The sequence below is a fragment of the Photinus pyralis genome, unplaced genomic scaffold (assembly GCF_008802855.1).
Source record: "Photinus pyralis isolate 1611_PpyrPB1 unplaced genomic scaffold, Ppyr1.3 Ppyr1.4_LG5, whole genome shotgun sequence".
NCBI lineage: Eukaryota > Metazoa > Arthropoda > Insecta > Coleoptera > Lampyridae > Photinus > Photinus pyralis.
The window spans coordinates 35058606-35076134 of record NW_022170596.1 but is presented as its reverse complement, the minus strand read 5'-3'; the positions used below and the strand labels follow the sequence as shown (position 1 = coordinate 35076134).

General features: G+C 35.3%; 3 protein-coding genes across 3 annotated transcripts; 2 read left to right on the top strand and 1 right to left on the bottom strand.

Moving 5' to 3' along the window:
- Positions 1-1659: 1659 nt before the first annotated feature.
- On the bottom strand, positions 1660-2855 carry LOC116172225. The gene is made up of 4 exons (XM_031489394.1): positions 2360-2855; positions 2111-2302; positions 1951-2062; positions 1660-1904 (listed from the first exon to the last, which is right to left on the bottom strand). Exons 1-4 carry the CDS (start codon positions 2560-2562, stop codon positions 1725-1727), a joined length of 687 nt encoding a protein of 228 aa, XP_031345254.1. The 5' UTR covers positions 2563-2855; the 3' UTR covers positions 1660-1724.
- Positions 2856-6821: 3966 nt separating this feature from the next.
- Positions 6822-7695, top strand: LOC116170363. The gene is made up of 4 exons (XM_031486700.1): positions 6822-6898; positions 6953-7256; positions 7333-7435; positions 7483-7695. Exons 1-4 carry the CDS (start codon positions 6835-6837, stop codon positions 7642-7644), a joined length of 633 nt encoding a protein of 210 aa, XP_031342560.1. The 5' UTR covers positions 6822-6834; the 3' UTR covers positions 7645-7695.
- A 3806-nt stretch (positions 7696-11501) lies between these two features.
- Positions 11502-12666, top strand: LOC116170190. The gene is made up of 5 exons (XM_031486418.1): positions 11502-11615; positions 11666-11792; positions 11841-12032; positions 12081-12183; positions 12235-12666. Exons 1-5 carry the CDS (start codon positions 11552-11554, stop codon positions 12388-12390), a joined length of 642 nt encoding a protein of 213 aa, XP_031342278.1. The 5' UTR covers positions 11502-11551; the 3' UTR covers positions 12391-12666.
- Positions 12667-17529: the final 4863 nt, after the last annotated feature.

Genomic DNA, 17529 nt, shown 5'->3' with positions numbered 1-17529 from the left:
ATTTTGAGTTTGTTTTTAATTTTAATAAAAATTCTGGTATCCAAATGAAACAAAATCGTTTGCAAAGCCTTTTAGAGTTTTCATCTGTGCCGCCGTTGCTGAGCAAGTCCACGTAGCTGAGTAATATGGAAACCAATATTTGCCCCATAATTCCAAAAACGTAAAATTTCCATACCTTTCCCGTTTGGTGAAAACGACATCAAAACCTTGTCAATGCACACTCACAAAGCACGTCATAGTTTAATTCACTATAAGTACAGTTAATTAATTTTGCGAAAATTAGAGTAAACGGTTCCCTATCGATACAACCGACCCCTAAACGCGATCACGACCTAGGTAACTGCCAACAAATAAAATCAAATTACGCGTTATCACCTGAAACTTGTTTCTTCTGTTGAATATGCTTACTCATATTTTAATACATTCGCCCGCCTGCATAGATTACTCATCTTTCTTTGTATTAGTTGCTGTTGCAATTGTTAGATAAAACGACCATTGTTAAACTGCTCTAATTTAGAAAATTTGTTGGCGAAAAGAAATTTGATGTTTGATTACCTAGCGTTTAGATATACATAGATCCTTCTTCGAGAATGTCACTTCTACACGCAAAAAGAAGAATTTTCTTCCCGGGTATCGTCTCTATTCAAAACCCAAAATCAAACGATTCTCAGATTATGAGACCGTAAATATTTTGGCGAGTCTGAAAAAAAGTCGATCTCCATAGTTGGCCTGTGACTTTCCGTGCTATTATGCTTTTTGAAGCCATTTTTAGCTTCCTAGCATCGGCTAGGGTATATCTAGCTATTGCGATCACCGTTTTTTGGACATGTCAAAAAATTGCATCAAATGTCACCGTTTTACATCATTTTAAGCAACTTTCAAAGAATAAATTTTTAGCGCACCCAACTTTGTTGTAAAATGTGCTAAAAATAGAAGACTTATGGCCGTTTGCACCGACAAATTTAAGTGGAGCTTAGCTTAAGCGTAGCTTAAAATCCATGACAACGATTATTGAGACAATGGTTGCCATGGATTTTAAGCTACGCTTAAGCTAAGCTCCACTTAAATTTGTCGGTATGCAAACGGCCATTAGTGTTTGTGATAATTGTTTTCATACATGACAGACTTGTTCGTTTAACAAATGTCGAATAATAAGATAAGAAGCCCTTTCTCTAAAATAACTGTGCTTGATTATGGGGATGTGCTTCTGCATAAAGTCTGTTCTTGGATTCTTCTACGTATGCGTGAATTAATTATGAACCTGGTTACAACATTGTTTAATATGTAGTAGAAAATTATAGTTATATTTTATAATTGGATAAAATTATCAGTTTGATTAAACTCTAACAATTATATCAAGAATTAAACGTCCGATCTATAGGTTTGGTGTCAGGAAAAAGTGTACAACGTATTAATATTGGAGAGAGGCTGGGATTGCCACTTTCCGCATGCTCGGGTCCGTGGGATCGCAACTTCCCAAAGTTTGTTCAAACCAAACTCCCTGCGGGGTATTCAGTTCATATCAGATTTTTTTGCCACCATTTAGACCAATTAATTCCGTTATAAATAGACTTTTTAGCGAATTAAAAGAAATTCAGTAATACTTTTCCATTATTATTAAGTATATTAATCTCATTTCCCCATAAAGAAAGAAAATTATTCGTTTTGCTCAATTTTAATGTTCATTGTACTTCGTAATGGATAACAATATCAAGACACTTGGCTTAACTACTGAAGAATATGGAACCTGAAAGAACACCATTCATTACGTCCTTTATAGTTGAAGACGCCATATTCCCAATAACGGTTTTATATCTTTCCATGAAAGGTGGTATAGAACTGGTAATGGCAGTACTTAGAACTTTGCTCAGTGGCTCGTTGTTTAGCAAACCCGTCACTTTTACCTAAAAATACCAATTACCTTCTAACGTAATAGATTCGTCTACTTACGTCAACAATGGATGGCCGAAGAGTTAATTTGAGATCTTTCACCTTCCTAACGCCAGTTATGCCTAACTCAACGTGTGCTGTACCAAATACATTTAGTTGCTCAATTCTGACGCTAAAAGTACATCCCAGTTTCGTAAATTATGAAAAATTGTCTACATACGTTAGGCTTCCATTACCGAAGACGTCTGCGAATGCTGCTTTGGCCGCCAAAGTATAGGCAGGAATGTTAAGTTCTATCTTTTTGAATCGTAAATTTGTCTCTATAGTCGGAGGGGAAAGCACAGTATTAATAAAAGTTGCCACAATGTGAGAAAATCCTTTGAGTTGAACTTTATGACCGACAATGTCGGCGCTGAAACATACCTAATTAATATTTCTGTAAAAGATTAGCTCATCACACACTTATTACCTGAAGCTGTCACCGTGGATAGATTTAGACACGTTTTTCAGTGTGAGTGGATCTAATAGTGACATTGCTGTAGTAAAACCTCTCAAAGATGTATTGGTGAAGGTATTCAAGTCAAAACCATTTAATTTTAAATTCAAATTCAACAAATTTCCCTCGGCCACCTTAAGCAGCGCTAAAACGGCTAGTAATGTTTTGGGCGACATTGTCTGTTGGAAAATGCAATAACTTCTGGTAACTTGCCGCTGTTGCACGGAGTATATTAGGGCAAGATAGTGATTTCTTGTGGTTAATTATACCAATAAGAAAATGATTAGATTTAATCTTTGATAATATGCATGAATAGTTTCGGAGTCTATACAATCGTATCAGATTATTGATTACGCGCACCTGTTAGAAAATTATAACAATTATACCTACTGATTTATGATAGGTATAATTGCACAGAATTATGAGCTCTAACAAACTAATTGCCTAAAAAGAGGTTTATTCGAAAACCTCGTAATTGCGTACGTTTGTAAGGTAAAGAAAGTAGGTGGAGATTTGAAGATTCCATGCTAGATATGATAGAAAAACACAATTTTATGATGTGTGCAACTTCCTGAACAGCTCTTGATTGATTGATTTTTGCTGGTTTTTCTATAAAGCTAATAGTTATCTACATAAAAGTCAGGAAAATAACACATCAAAACAATATTAGTGTAATCTAGATGTAAGTATTTTTCTGGAAATTACCCTTTAGCGGAAATGAAAGAAGTAATATAGTCAGATAGTGTGCATTAAACGTGGCATTAAAGCACCCTAAATCTTTATGGTACCTACCTAATGCATCGACTTTAAAGTTGGAGCCACGTGCTCTCTGATCGGTAACACACTAAGTTTGCAACATTCAAATTCAAAAATATTTTGTTAATATATCTATAGTATATCTTAGATTGTGAAAGTAAGCAAGCTCCGTTTGTATACTAATATTGAAGAAAATCCCCGATTTTTACGGCCCAAGTATCCAAATATAAGAAAATAAACAGTGGATGTAAAATATCTATGAACTTATGCTTATGCATTCTTGAACTTTGGGCACGAGCTTTAGAAGATCATAGATTGTTCTGTTGTGAACCACATCTGATGTTAAGTTTTTATGTAAGTATATAATTGAGCCCTATCAAACCGCAACTAATTATCCAAACCGCATACATTGCGAATTCTTACTTCGTTTAAGTTTCAGTGAATATCAGGTGACGGTTTCGTCGAATGTATTTTGCTTTACCTATTTGGAATTGGATGGAGCTACTGTAGATTTTCCGAGATAATCTTCGTAAAATATGTGCGTCTTTCTATCGCCTTTCTAACAATAATAATTACTGTCACTTTGAGCAAATGTATAACAAAATTACCTGGAAATAAAGCACACGGTAATCACAGGTAAAGTAGTTTTATTTTTAAAAACGGCATCTTAGGAAATAATTCGTGGGGGCCTTTTAGACAGCGAAATTTGGTGGGCGTCTGGCACATCTTCAAGGTATAGGCTACCTACTGCAAAATTCCAGGGCTCTAGGACCATTCCTCTAGAAATAGTTCGAAACGGCAGAAGTGGGTCCGGACGGACGGACAAAACACAAACAATAGCACATTTTTTTTAATTCTTAAAAAATGCGATAAAAATTCTTAAAACTAGACTTTAAAAAACGGAAGAAAAGAACGTGAGAGGATATGGAACTATATCACGAGAAAGGGAGTAGAGGTGGAGTAAGAAAAACAGAGACTCAAGATGGGAGGAATGATCGAAAAAAATTTACAAGTAGATTCTAAGGTACAAGAGGCGAGAACGATTGAAGTAAGGACAAATTAAATAATAGTCTCGAAATTAACTTGAAAAAAAAGAGGAATTCTGAGAAGTAAGGGGTGGAGTCAAAAGTCAGTTTTCCCAGGAATACTCACAGGGATGACGAGTTGACTTTTGAAGAAACAAAGGTTAGGGCCGAGAGAGAAAAGAATAAGTTGACAGAAAGATACAAATGAAATATCGAAGGAAAGGTAAAGACAGAGAATAAAAGAACAAGATAGGATAAGGGATTGGAGGGAGGCGATTATACAAATCTGGAATGCCAGAAGAAGTGACGGATTTTCACAAAGAAATTACGCATATTTACCTAGCATACTAAATCGTTTAGGGATCAGAAAAGAGACAAGTGTCCATCATGTAATGTGAAATATTGGAAATGGGATAGTGGATCCAAAGGCTTTTTTTCGCTTGGAACTTGGACTTCATAAATGTCCCTCCAGCGCATTTTTTAATGAATTCCATAACGTTGTTTTTTTCAGGGACAATTATATGCCCTTTTTGAAACAGCCGACTTTCTCTCCAGGGAACACTATTTTTAACCGATTTTTCACGGATTCGCGCCTTTTTTTGAACGGTTTCTTTGCCACTTGTTTGAAGTGATTTGTATGACGCCATCTTTTTCAAGCAGCCTCTCCTGAAAGTAAAATCCTGTTGGTATTTTTTTAAGCGATTTTTTTCCTGCATGAAATTTTACACGTTTTCTGGCACCTTTTTAAACGGTTTCTTATTTGAAGAGATTTCTATGACGCAATATTTTTTCATCTCTGTGAAGCAGCTGTTTTTATATAAGGCTCCCTTTCCTGAAAGTAAAGCTCTGTCACGATTTACATAGAAAGAAATATCGAAGTACGAGGCCCCTTTAAATTTCTAGCCACGTAATGTCATTTTAATGACGGGTTTTGTATTGAATTTTACCCGAAATCGTATTTTAATATAAAATTTCAATTTTTATAGAACTTTTGATTAATGTCAATTTGTCAGTGATGACAGGGGTCATTATAGACATTAGAAATGTCACAGGTGCGATCGGTAAAGTAATAGTGCGGTCGGTAAAGTGACCAACGGCAGGAAACGTAGTCTTCTCTGCCTCTTTCCTCATGGGAACTAAAATTCCCTGACAGAAAGTAGGCGTGAAAATGAAGGTTTCATGACAATTTTGGGTAAAGAAATTTCAATGACGCCATATTTTTCATCTCTTTGGAGCAGCTGTTTTATGTAAAAGGCTCCTCTCCTGAAAATAACTCTGTCACCATTTTTTTCTGGAAACAATTTTATACGTTTCTCTAGTGACTTTTTTGGAATTTTTTGACGCTTGTTTGAAGTTATTTCTATGACGCCATATCTTTTTGACCCTTTCAAGTAGCGTCCCTCTCCTGAAAGTAAAACTCTGTCGCTATTTTTTAAGCGATTTGTTTCCTGGAAATAATTTTGTATGTTTCTCTTTCCTTTGAAGCAACTATTTTTATATAAGGCTCCCTCTCCTGGAAATTATACTCGAGAACGAAAAGAGACAGTGATGTCAAACCTGCTTCAATCGATTTCTGCGAGTTCAAGGATCAGTGCTCTTGAATATGAACCGGATTAAAAGTCGTGTTTCCTAATGCGAGCCGTGTTTCAAAAAATTCCCCTACTAAAAATCGTATGCGAGTCTTCATATCTTGTTTTTTATTGGCGCAGTTTGAAAAGCACTGCAAAAAAATGCGCATCTATCAATATTGAACATTTAAGAAAAAGAGCCATCATCTATCTGAACAAAAAACGATTATTTGAAAAAAAGGACATTTTATTTACAGCCGATGATGGTTTTTATCCAGAGTCCATAATGTTGCATTCATGTAAACAAATCAAAATAATCGTTTTTGCAAGAATCTGATTAGCTTTGCATGTTTTCCAAAACAAACAGCCTGTAAAGCTCAATTATTTTTAGTATTTAAAGTATCTTTATCCCTGCTATTTTCAAAACCTGAATTTCAATTGTTTTATTTGTCAATACGTCGGCACCAATTAATTATTGATTATTATCAAATGAATGTCTAATCATGCGATAATGATATCCGCGATAACATACTTGTACAAGGAATTGTAGGTACTTTGATTAATTGCAACATCAGTATCATTGTTGAAGTTGAAGATATTTTCACAATCCTGCAACTGGTACTACTAAAGGGCGAGCATAATTGCGGCTTATTTTGTATACCCAGTCATTTTGACGGTTCCCATCCCAGCGACTTTTTTACGGCATTAAGCGATTCCAAGCTAAATACAATCTACAGACGAAAAAAAGTTAACATATAACATCAGACATCGCCACTTGGTGTATACCGTTTAAGGGTTTGAAGAACCATGTAAAGATTTTGTTGTCATGATTAAACTAGTTCATCAACATCAACTAAAAACACCATCCATCTCTTACCATCTTTGCAGAATAACCGTTTAACCCTTCAATGCAATGTGATGGTTCGTTAAACTGCACAAAGGACTTCAACAATAGCCAAAAACCTTACTATTTTGAAGTAACGAGCTAATATCTTATCACCACGTGTCTAAAGATTTTGCTAACGACATTATCGGAAACAACACAAGTACCTATAAATTCAAAAAAAGTTAATAGATCTCCAGTGAATTGCAAACAACCATGTTTCTAACATACTTCATTGCAATATTCGCGTTCGCCTCAGTTAACGCTGTGGCGCCCAGAGGTACATATGCCTAAATGTTGAACCAACCAAATTGTATAACAAACAATTTTTTAGTCTTCACTAGGATGCTTGAAAATAAAATCGTCGACAACATAAGCAATGTACTTCTGGATTTGGAAAAGTTTGATCCTTACACAATACCTACACTAAATTTTCCCGTCAATGATGGTAGCGTCATGGCAAAGGACGTGGAAGTGCATGGACTTTCTAAAATTACGGTCAAAGGGCTTAAACTGACCGTCATACCGCCGGTTGTAGCAATCGCAGTAGCTTTCGAAAACATAACAGTTTCAATTGGCGAGTATAGCGTGAACATTACTACCGACTTTGCCCCGGTGTATGGACTTGGAAAGTTGACGTAAGGATTTTGATAATAAGCACAGATTACCGTAATCTGTGTCATAAGATAAGCCGTTTTAAGAGTTCTCTTGTAGACTAACATCACAAAATATTCTCTTGAGTTGTTCAGGCGCCGCTAGATTTGATCCACTTGGAGTTACAGATCTGAAAATTAGATTCGACTTGGATACCTTCGATGTAAGTTAATTTAAGAATGAGGTGTTTTTAATCTTTATCTTCATTAGTTTAATGTAACTGGTCTTTTAAACAATGAAGAGTTCAGTGAGATTATCAGTTCTGTCATATCAGATACTGTGCCAGGGCATTTACAAAAGCATGGGGCCATGATTGGACAAATGGTAGCAAAACCTGTGGAAGAGATAATCAACGGTTTGATACCTAATTAGCGAGGGTGGAGATATCACATTTATTAATAAAACGTTGAATGTTGCTGTATACTTATATATATAATGGAGCAATTCATCGATAATATCACATTTATTGTTAATAGTTAGCATAGCACTAAGCAAAGGAGGTCAAAATTCGAGATGAATTTCTTTTGAATGAAACGTACTTATCTACTGTATTTAGTTTTATTGTAAACTACCTAAAACCAGCTTCTCATTCATAATAATCAAACCTCTCTAGCAAATATTCCTGCAAGTACAAAACTGACCCTTCAGAACTCCTAACTCTCGAAGTCAAAAGGGCAGAAACCTTTGGAAGGTTTGTACCAGAGCTTGACGTATTTCGATTTGTGCGAAAATTACAATTTTAATCTATAAAAAATTGTCAAGGTGCTAGCTAGAATGTTCTCCCAGCGAAATATTGGCCAGGAAGTTTTAATTTGGTTGATTGGAGTCCAGGAATGTACATCCGTGTTGGCGTAGTCCGATATTAATAAGTCTATTTTTAACAATTGAAGGTGCCTCATTGTGTCGATTAGGTGCAGATATTTTCTGGTTAATGAGGCTTCTTGGATTGCATTTGCCACTCTGCATTAGGTCATCTCAACTTTATGAGAACTGCCAGCTTAAAATTTTTTGAATTAACCGTTGAGTGAAGGTCACAGCCCATTTGTGATTGGGTGTTGGAAAGAGGTTTTAACCAATATTCATCACCATTTTGAAAAAAACGACGACATTATTTCTTCAAATTTCTGGAACACTAAGTGTTGAGTTGCCCCAGAATCATTGACGAAGATTTCATTTCTATTTACTTTGTTAATTTCGCAACAGTTTAGGGATATAAATGCTATTTCACCTTCCGCTTGATTGGCTTGTTGTAGTGGAGAAAAATTCGTCCATAACTGCCTCCTCTCTCATATCCTCTTGCTCTGCGTGCTTATGCATAGGTACACCTTTTGCTGCTGTGTAGGAATCGACTGTTAGGAGCGACAATCTTACGATTTGTGGCCTTTCTTACCACTGCTATAACACGATAACAGAGATGCTTTAAATGATGCCTCATTACTACCAACTTTAGGACTACTCTTGTTTGTCATTTTCAACTCTTGATCTATTTTGACCTTGATTTTGACAAAGTCTATATGGTTACATATGTGTTCATAGTTTCAATTGCCGTAATTACTGCTTCGTACTCGTTGCTTACGGATTAAAGCAAGTAATATACTTTGTCAGTCGCGTGTACCTTTCAATCTACGCTCCAGAGCTTCCTTGCGAGTGCACCGAAAAGATTTTCTAATTTTTCATTTTTTACAACGACAACTTACTTTCGATGTTTTTGTATCTTTAACCAAATCTAAGTGCTTATCTGTAATACATTAATAATTATAGTTTTCTCTTTTGCATCCTTGACCTCGAACTCTTTCTTCGGTGTGTTGCCACATCCTATATCTCTGGTTGCCACACATCTTGTCCCTGGATAGGAAAGTGACACCTGTGACACGAATTTCGACACAAAGTACTAGATTTTGAAACAGTTAATTAATAAGTAAGGTTGCTCATTGAGAACGTGCGCGAAACCGTCAACAATTAAAAACAAGTTTAAAAAGTCATTATGCAAACGTAAACGACGAGAGCGTATTTTCCTCCTAATAATATTAATGCTCGGACCAGGAAAAAATACCGGTAGGCACGAGATCTTTACCCCTTTCTCTTTCAAATGAGCCGCCTATCGTCGAAGCCTATACAGCTTAATGAAAAATAGTGCAGCGTATACAAATACATACAAATTTTGAAATAGCCATTAGTTTTACTCTTATTCGAAGTGTCTACATATGGAATTTTTTATAAATGCTTTCGTAAATAGCATTTCGCATTGTCTACATTAGAAATTTCATTGAATACCTTCATAAATAAAACATACAGCATGCGTTAACAGTAATTTTGAAACGATATTAGTTTTAGTTTCATTCAAGGTGCCTACGTATGATATTTCGTTTAACTGCTTTCATAAATAAGAAACTTGCCATTGCGCATGCGCAAAACCAAATTTTAAAACTTGTGTTAGATTTGCTTGTATTCCAAGTGCCTATGTATCAAATTTATAAGTTTATAAGAAGAATTTCATTTCAATGCTTTTCTAAATAAGAAAGTTGGAACTGTGCATGCGCAAACCTAAATTTTGAAACTAACGTTAGATTTTCCTTTGTTCCAAGTGGCTATGTATCAAATTTCATTTAAATGCTTCCATAAATAAAAAAGTTGGCACTACGCATTCGCAAAATCAAATTTTGAAACTGGCATTAAATTTGCTTTTATTCCAAGTGGCTATGTATCAAATTTCATTTAAATACTTTTATAATTAAAAAAGTTTGCAATTCGGTTTATAAATGGTCGAGATGCGAAAAGGGCACTGTGAATTTTGAATCGATTCGCCTTAACTTTTAGCATTGCGTATTATATGGCTAAAGCTATATCCATATTGAATTTCATGCAATTCAATTCATAACTAACGGAGATGTAAAAGCGATCGGACATTTCTAGTCAAAGTTACGTCCATACGGACCCTGACACGGACAGACAGACAAAGGAACAGACGGACAGACCAACAGGCAGACGACAGACAGCAATGCAAAATTATAAACGATCTCTAGGATCGTTAATAAACGGCGAAAGTGTAAAATTATGGAACATGTAAAAAACGGTTTTTTGGTTTTTTTGCAATAACTTTTTTAGCAATAAAACCAGAAAAAATTCCTTCCTTGATGTAAGCCTCGACACTATAACGAACCAAATAGCGAAAAAAGTAGAATAGCTCTTAAGATAAAGAACTAGTAGCGTCTCAACGAACTAGCGGACGGACGGGCGGACAAAGTGGCCACAATAGCGCATTTTTTTTTATTTTTGTGGAAATGCGCTAAAAAGTATTTCGCACACATGACAAAGTTGAACTTAAACAGCAAATTTAATTAACAATCGGTTCAGTTGTAGAAAAAATATTGTATATAGCGCGAAGTTATTTTGCGCATTTTACTGTTGTTTATATAAAATGTATAAAATACCTACATTCAGTCTCAATGCGCGAAATTGTTATATATAATATAAATAACTATTTTGAGACCGCATATATTATATGGGAATTGTCTATTGAACTCGCAAACTGATCAATCCTCTGCTACTGGAACATCCCCAATATTCGTCGGAGACAATTCACCTTAAAATTTTGTGAGATTTTTCTTAACGAGGAACGTTATGAACGACTTGTGCGACATTAATCCCTTACCTTTAAAAACTTAAAAAGGGTATCGGAAAAATGGTAGGCATACTTGTTGTAAACAGCGGGCCCTTTTACTTGAAATGACAGCCTTTTTTTGTATGTTTTAAGAGTTGAAGTCATTTGAAAAGGAATAACAAGCCAAATAGTCTAAAACAGGCTGAAAGTATGATTTGATAAAAGAGATTTTCGTTTTGCAATAAAAATTAGTCGATAATTGAGCTTTGAGTTAGCCTAACATAAAACATCGCCATTTGGTGTAGGTATACTGTTTGAGGGTTTAAGGAATATGTAACGATTTCGTAGTCATAAAACTCGTTTCACATCAACTAAACGTAGCGTCTCCTTCCATTTTTGCAGAATAGTACCTTTCAATACAAAGTGATGGTCTGCTAAGCTGCGTAAAGGACATTAACCAGGAAAAGCAAATATTTTTTGAAAATCACAGCGTCTCGAGCTCGCGAATTTCCCTTGCTATTGTGTAAAACGCAAAAATCCTTACTATTTTTAAGTGAAGAGCTAATATCTTATCACACGTGTTTAAGAATTTTATTAACGGGGATCTTATCGGAAAGAGCACGAGGACCTATAAATTAAAAAAAAAGTGAATTGATCTCCAGTGAATTGTAAACAATCATGTTGCTAACATACTTCATTGCAATATTCGCGTTCGCCTCAGTTAACGCTGTGGTCCCTAGAAGTATGCCTCAACGTCGAGTCACCCAAATTGCTTAACAATCATTTTTTTAGTATCTACTAGGGGGTTTCTTGAAAATCAAATCAACAACGCATTAATCAAGGCAACTGCGAGTTTGGCAGGGAAAGATCCATACATAATCCCTGAACTAACTAAGACCATCGATAATGCTAAGATAAAGTAAGGTTGGCAATTCTCCCTGTAGTTAGCACTAAATTTAATTTTTAGAGTGAATTTTACGGCAAAGGACCTGCAAGTGCATGGAATTTCCAAATTTGTGGCTAAAGATATTAAAGCGACTGTTTTGCCGCCAACTGTAGCACTTGCATTAGTTTTCGAAAAATTAACAATTTCTATTGGCGAGTATAACGTGAGCATGAAAGCCGGCTTTGTCCCGGTGTATGGGCATGGAAAATTGACGTAAGGAATTGTATTATGAGATAAGCCGTTTTAAGACTTCTCTTGTAGACTAACATTACAAAATATTGTCCTGAATTGTTCAGCCGGTGCAACTATTTTCCCATTTGGAATTAAGGATTTAACTCTTGCTTTCAACTTAGATACCATTGATGTAAGTTGATTTAAGAATGATGGGTTTTTAAACCCGTTTCTTCATTTGTAGCTTAATATAACTGGTCTTTTCAACAATGATAAGTTCAGTCAGTTGATCAGTTCGATCATATCAGAGGTCCTCCCAGGGTATATACATAGGTATGGTACCGTTATTGCCAAACTTGTGTCAAAACAAGTGGAAGACTTAGTCAACGATTACATATAGATATGCAAGCGAGAGTTAAGATGATATAATTTAAGCATTGTCACATCGGTTATGATTTTTGGTGTCTGTAGTGTTTATTAACGGGTTTATGAACACAACAATAAACATTTTGAATCTAAGATTAACAAAGGTTTCAATTTTAATTATTTTGGTAAACGTAAACGGCGACACAACAAACGAAGATCCTGTCTGACTCGACAGAGACAGACTCCTTTGTATGGAACTGCAACGGTACCTAGTACACTGCGCCGGCTTCCAAGGGATGTCTTCTCTGTGAAGATGCTTTGTAGGCAACTCAAATACTCCTAAGGAAATATCCCATTACTTGCAAGGGAAAACAAAAGAAACTACCTGGCATTATCCTGGCACATTGTTACCTCGTTCCTAATGACATGGATTAGATAAACTACCATATAATTACCTAATGTTTGTTATTTTATTTAATAAAAATTTTATCTAGATTCTTCAAGAAATTTGTTTGGGAAGGTATCAAATAGTGGCCCCATTTTTTAGCTATACCCCTAGGCGGAATAGTTGTGGTGTGAAAATGTGACTCCTTTTTTGATTTTTTTAACATTTTTCACCACTAAACTGCTTATCTATGTGCATAAAATCATTCAAAAAGTGTGATAGGGCAAGACAACCGCATGACCTCAACATAAGGAGAAAGTACAATACCGCAATTCCGATGTAATATCGTTACGAAACACTTCATAAGTCTCAATCAGCATCAATTCAAAAGTAAAGTTTGTGTCAAGTTAGCGAGGCACCACCAAAATGAATATCCGTATCAAACAAAGCGGCAAAATTCGTCGGTTTTCCCGGTAATTAGTGGCAGATATAAAAAATTCTCGCACTTTTAACAAATTTCGGACTATTTACTTTTTCCGTTTGAGTACTTATGCCTTTTGATAGAGTCCCGCAATCTTCACATCAACTTAGCGAATTTTGTTTATTTCCATTACTATGTGGCAACAGAAAGCGGTATTTTTAGCGCATTTTTTTAAGAAAGAAAAGAAATGTGTAATTGTTTGCGTTTTGGCCCCCCTCCGGGCCCATCTGTGAGGTTTTGAACTACTTTTAGGGGAATGGTAGCATATCACCACCAAACTTTATGGCGTTTGGAAAATTCTCATACAAATTTAGGTTCATATCTCAGAATGCAGATGATTGCTAATCACCCAGACGCATGGAGTACATGGGTATCATTTTGGTGTTTTGCGTACACCAATTCGGTTCATACTGAAACGCGTTACACACCTTTCGAATTACTCTTTGGTAAAACTTGAAAAATTCCTTCAAATATAACAACGAAAACTGATCCAATGTATAATTTTGATAGTTATCCAATTCAATTTAAATACCGTTTACAACAAGCATGCCAAGATGCTAGACAAAATTTGTTAAATTCAAAGTACAGACGAAAAAATTACTGATTTGAAAAGTGTAGTTACAGATTATAAGGTAGGAGATAAGATTTTGTTAAAAAACGAATGTAATCATAAAATGGACCCATTATTTAAAGGTCCGTTTGAAACATAAAAATAGAGTTAAGTTGTATCAGATGTAAGTTTTCTAAAACAATTTCATTATTGTAAATTAGCATATTAGCATAGTAAGTATTTAATTTTAGTCGCAGAGATGGAAAAAAAAAATACATTGACATCCAACGATATATATTTTTTTTAAGTTTCCGAGGGCGATGTAATGTAATAATTGGCGGAATTTGTTGCAATAAGTAGCCTATACCTTGGAGGTGCACCAGACGCCCATCACTTTTAGTTGTTTTAATTCCCCCCATTCTTACCCTTATCAAAATAGGAAGTTCGGGGAAGAGAAGGACTCGTGATTTAAAAATGCACTTTATCTGCACAAGAGCAGTGCACAGTATATATTTGTTTCAATATGAGCTGATATCAACAGGGAGGAATACTTGTGTGTCAAAAATTTTTAATTTTCACTACTGAATTAAGGATTTAAAAAACCGAATTATGATACCGCACAAGCGATGCCAATATCGATACTTACAGACCAAAAGGAGTAAATTCGATCGCTTGATGTCCATGTGACATCTCATGCTTATTCGTGCTGAATATGGTTCTACCCATAAAAATGGAAGATAGGCTGCAATGACAATATGTATAGGCATGTGTTATTGTGTTAGTTACATTTTCACCAGCAGTTTTGTCTCTTCGGAAAAAAACCTTCATGGGCCGTGCATAGAAAGAATACGCTAAATGTACAATTATTTTTTGAAAAGATAAGAACTTTTTTTAAATTAGTAAATGTTTACCTAGTAATTATAAAAATGTATCAATCAAATTTGACCAGTAAAATTGATTAAAACAAATAACAGGAAACAATAATAAGATGTATTAACAATGTATTGGGAAATGTTAGCAAACATTGCGAATTTTCTCCACTGATTACCTTAGAATCAAGTAATTTACAGAAGATCCGGGGGGGGGGGGGGCTGAATCCAAATACACTCGGCCACTCCATAAGAAATTTTAGATTCCTAGTGATTTAAGCGAGCTCTGCAGTTTTAAGTTTGCGATATGAAGAGCTCCTAAATAACTCATACATTGGATACCATTCTTAAATTGATTCACAATAGTGGGGGGGGGGGGCTAGGTCCAGCGGGGTGCCTATATCTCTAACTTCCTGTTTGAGCAAGGTAATGGAAAGGATGATTAATGACAGGGTGATGTGGTTATTGGAGACACAGTCGTTACTATCTACCCAACAGACCGGTTTTCGTCACTTATACTCGACGCTAGATCAATTAGTCCTTATTGAGTATACCTTTCTTCGTAGGCAGCATATGATTGCGGTTGCCTTTGATATTGAGAGGGATGTATAATATAATTAGAAAGCTTCATCAATGGGGATTAAGAGAAAATCTTCCGTTATTTATTAAGCGGCATATTGAAATGCTAGAAGCAAAATGCAGGACACGACTATAAACATCCTAAGGTGTTTATCGAACACAAATTGGGGCTTTGATAGAAAATGCCTCCTTAACTTCTACAAATCATTTGTATGGCCCGTCCTTGATTATGATGATTATGTGTATTCCTCGGCTCGCCAAACACACTTAAGGAAACTGGACAGAGTACACGCCAGTGGCATCAAAATGGCTATAGCGGCATTCCGTACAAACCCTATCTTTTCAATTTTTGCCGAATCAGGATTTCCACCATTATACGTAAGGAGAGAAATACTTAGGTAGGTACCATCAACTATTTGGTTAAACTTAAATCTGCAAGTCGAAACTTAAACTTAATCTTTTTGGAAGATGAGGCCACTATATTGGAATATAAAACACAGAGGACGGCGAGCAAGCCTACTATAATCAAAAGCCTGGAGGTTGTTGAAAATGTGGGCCTACAAGATGTAGCACTTTTTAAGTGTAAAACTCCCTCTTACCCACCTAGTTTTTCATGCACAAAATGCAAATAGCAAATTTATACTACTTTGATTCTTCTATCCTCTAAACTACTAACATTAAATAGGTTTAATAAAGTTTCAGACAAAAATTTTGGCGAAGTTGCTTAAAATGCTGATTGGTCTGTAATTACCAACATCGCTGGAGTCTCCAGATTTAAATACAGGCGTAACGTTAGCATTTTTCCAGCTACCGCGAAATACATTAGTAGCCAATGCAAGGTAAAATATACAAGTTAAAGGTTCAGCAAACACAAAAGCTGGAATAAGATCAGGACCAGATGTGTTACCATTTTTTAAGTTGTGGTGACTTCATCAACAGTTACACTTTCAATACGGATAATTGGTACATTACATTAATACCAATAGCAGGCCATTATATAATATACGATACTTTTCAAAAAAGCAGTTTTACCGACCTGTAAGTCGTGGTAAACTTTGCGACTACTACTTTTGTAATCTTATGTTTGAGTGTAACTTAATTAATTTATATATAAGGTGTCGCAATTATACTGAAACAATCGATTATTGCGGAAACTAGCGGGGATATCAAAGAATGATTTACATAAAATATTCTTCATATGGAGAGGCCCATTTAATGATGTTATCACATACGTGTCCCCTAAGGGTAAAGTGTAGAGTGACTAATTTTTTCACTTATACTTTTTATTCTACATCAGAGAATAATAAACTTTCGTGGGAGACATTTTTTCCTACACTTACCATTTTTTGAAGACACACCTCCAAACGCGCGATTTTTAGGAAGCTGATCTGCCAAGAATTTTTTTCGACGGCGTAGTTGGAACAATTACTGCAAGAAAAAATTGACATCTATCAAAATAGGGAATATGCATGTATTTTTTTAAATTTTTTGCATCGTTCTAACATAGTAAAAAGTGTAAACACTGTTAGAACAATTCAATTTAACTTGTAAAATAATATTTAAAACTGACTTTATTCGATGTGTTTGAACGCCGCCAGCGGACCCTGGATGACGTCACAAGCCACGACCAGTATTTGTTTACTTTTAGTGTTGAGATATTTATACAGATTTTCAGTTGTAATAGCTATTCAAACCATGGAAAAAGCTAAAAAACCATACCATATATACGGTTTTCAAAAGAATCGGATGAATTTTACTTAGTAATAAGTAGTAACCAAACGACAATCTTCGGGATTGCTTTTTTATATTTTTCCATAAAAAACAATAACATTTGAAAATGAACGTTTAATACCAACTGTAGGTATCTTATAGAAAATTCAATTCTAAACAAATTCATTTCTCTTCATTTTTTCCCTTAGAGCAATAGTTACCGAGATAATTGAAGTCAAATGCGAAAAGAAACGACATATTGCCATTTTTTCTTCGTTTTTTGTTTATACATAACTATGTATTCCGGGAGTTTTCGGCTAGGGAGAGTATGATTTTCGGATTCAGCGGATCTTTTTACATATAATACACTTGATTTCGTTGAGTGAAATTGTAACACCCAGCCCAATCTGCCCAAACCGTAATTTGAATCGACTACTTATGAATATTGACACAAAAAATGCGATCGCATGGCATTTGACGTCACTTTCATTCGTCCAATAGTAATGCGTTTCGCAAATTTGAATTTCGTTCGCTTATTTTGCACTTTTGACTTAACATTTTTTGCAACAAAGTAAATAAGAAAGTAATGGTTCAAGTAT

Coding starts and splice junctions, on each gene's coding strand:
- LOC116172225 (XM_031489394.1), bottom strand. CDS start 2,562: ATGTCGCCCAAAACATTACTAGCCGTTTTAGCGCTGCTTAAGGTGGCC. Junction 2,063..2,110: donor TTCGGTAATGGAAGCCTAAC/GTATGTAGACAA, acceptor ATGTACTTTTAG/CGTCAGAATTGAGCAACTAA. Junction 1,905..1,950: donor TTCGGCCATCCATTGTTGAC/GTAAGTAGACGA, acceptor TGGTATTTTTAG/GTAAAAGTGACGGGTTTGCT.
- LOC116170363 (XM_031486700.1), top strand. CDS start 6,835: ATGTTTCTAACATACTTCATTGCAATATTCGCGTTCGCCTCAGTTAAC. Junction 6,899..6,952: donor TAACGCTGTGGCGCCCAGAG/GTACATATGCCT, acceptor ACAATTTTTTAG/TCTTCACTAGGATGCTTGAA. Junction 7,436..7,482: donor TCGACTTGGATACCTTCGAT/GTAAGTTAATTT, acceptor TATCTTCATTAG/TTTAATGTAACTGGTCTTTT.
- LOC116170190 (XM_031486418.1), top strand. CDS start 11,552: ATGTTGCTAACATACTTCATTGCAATATTCGCGTTCGCCTCAGTTAAC. Junction 11,616..11,665: donor TAACGCTGTGGTCCCTAGAA/GTATGCCTCAAC, acceptor TCATTTTTTTAG/TATCTACTAGGGGGTTTCTT. Junction 12,184..12,234: donor TCAACTTAGATACCATTGAT/GTAAGTTGATTT, acceptor CTTCATTTGTAG/CTTAATATAACTGGTCTTTT.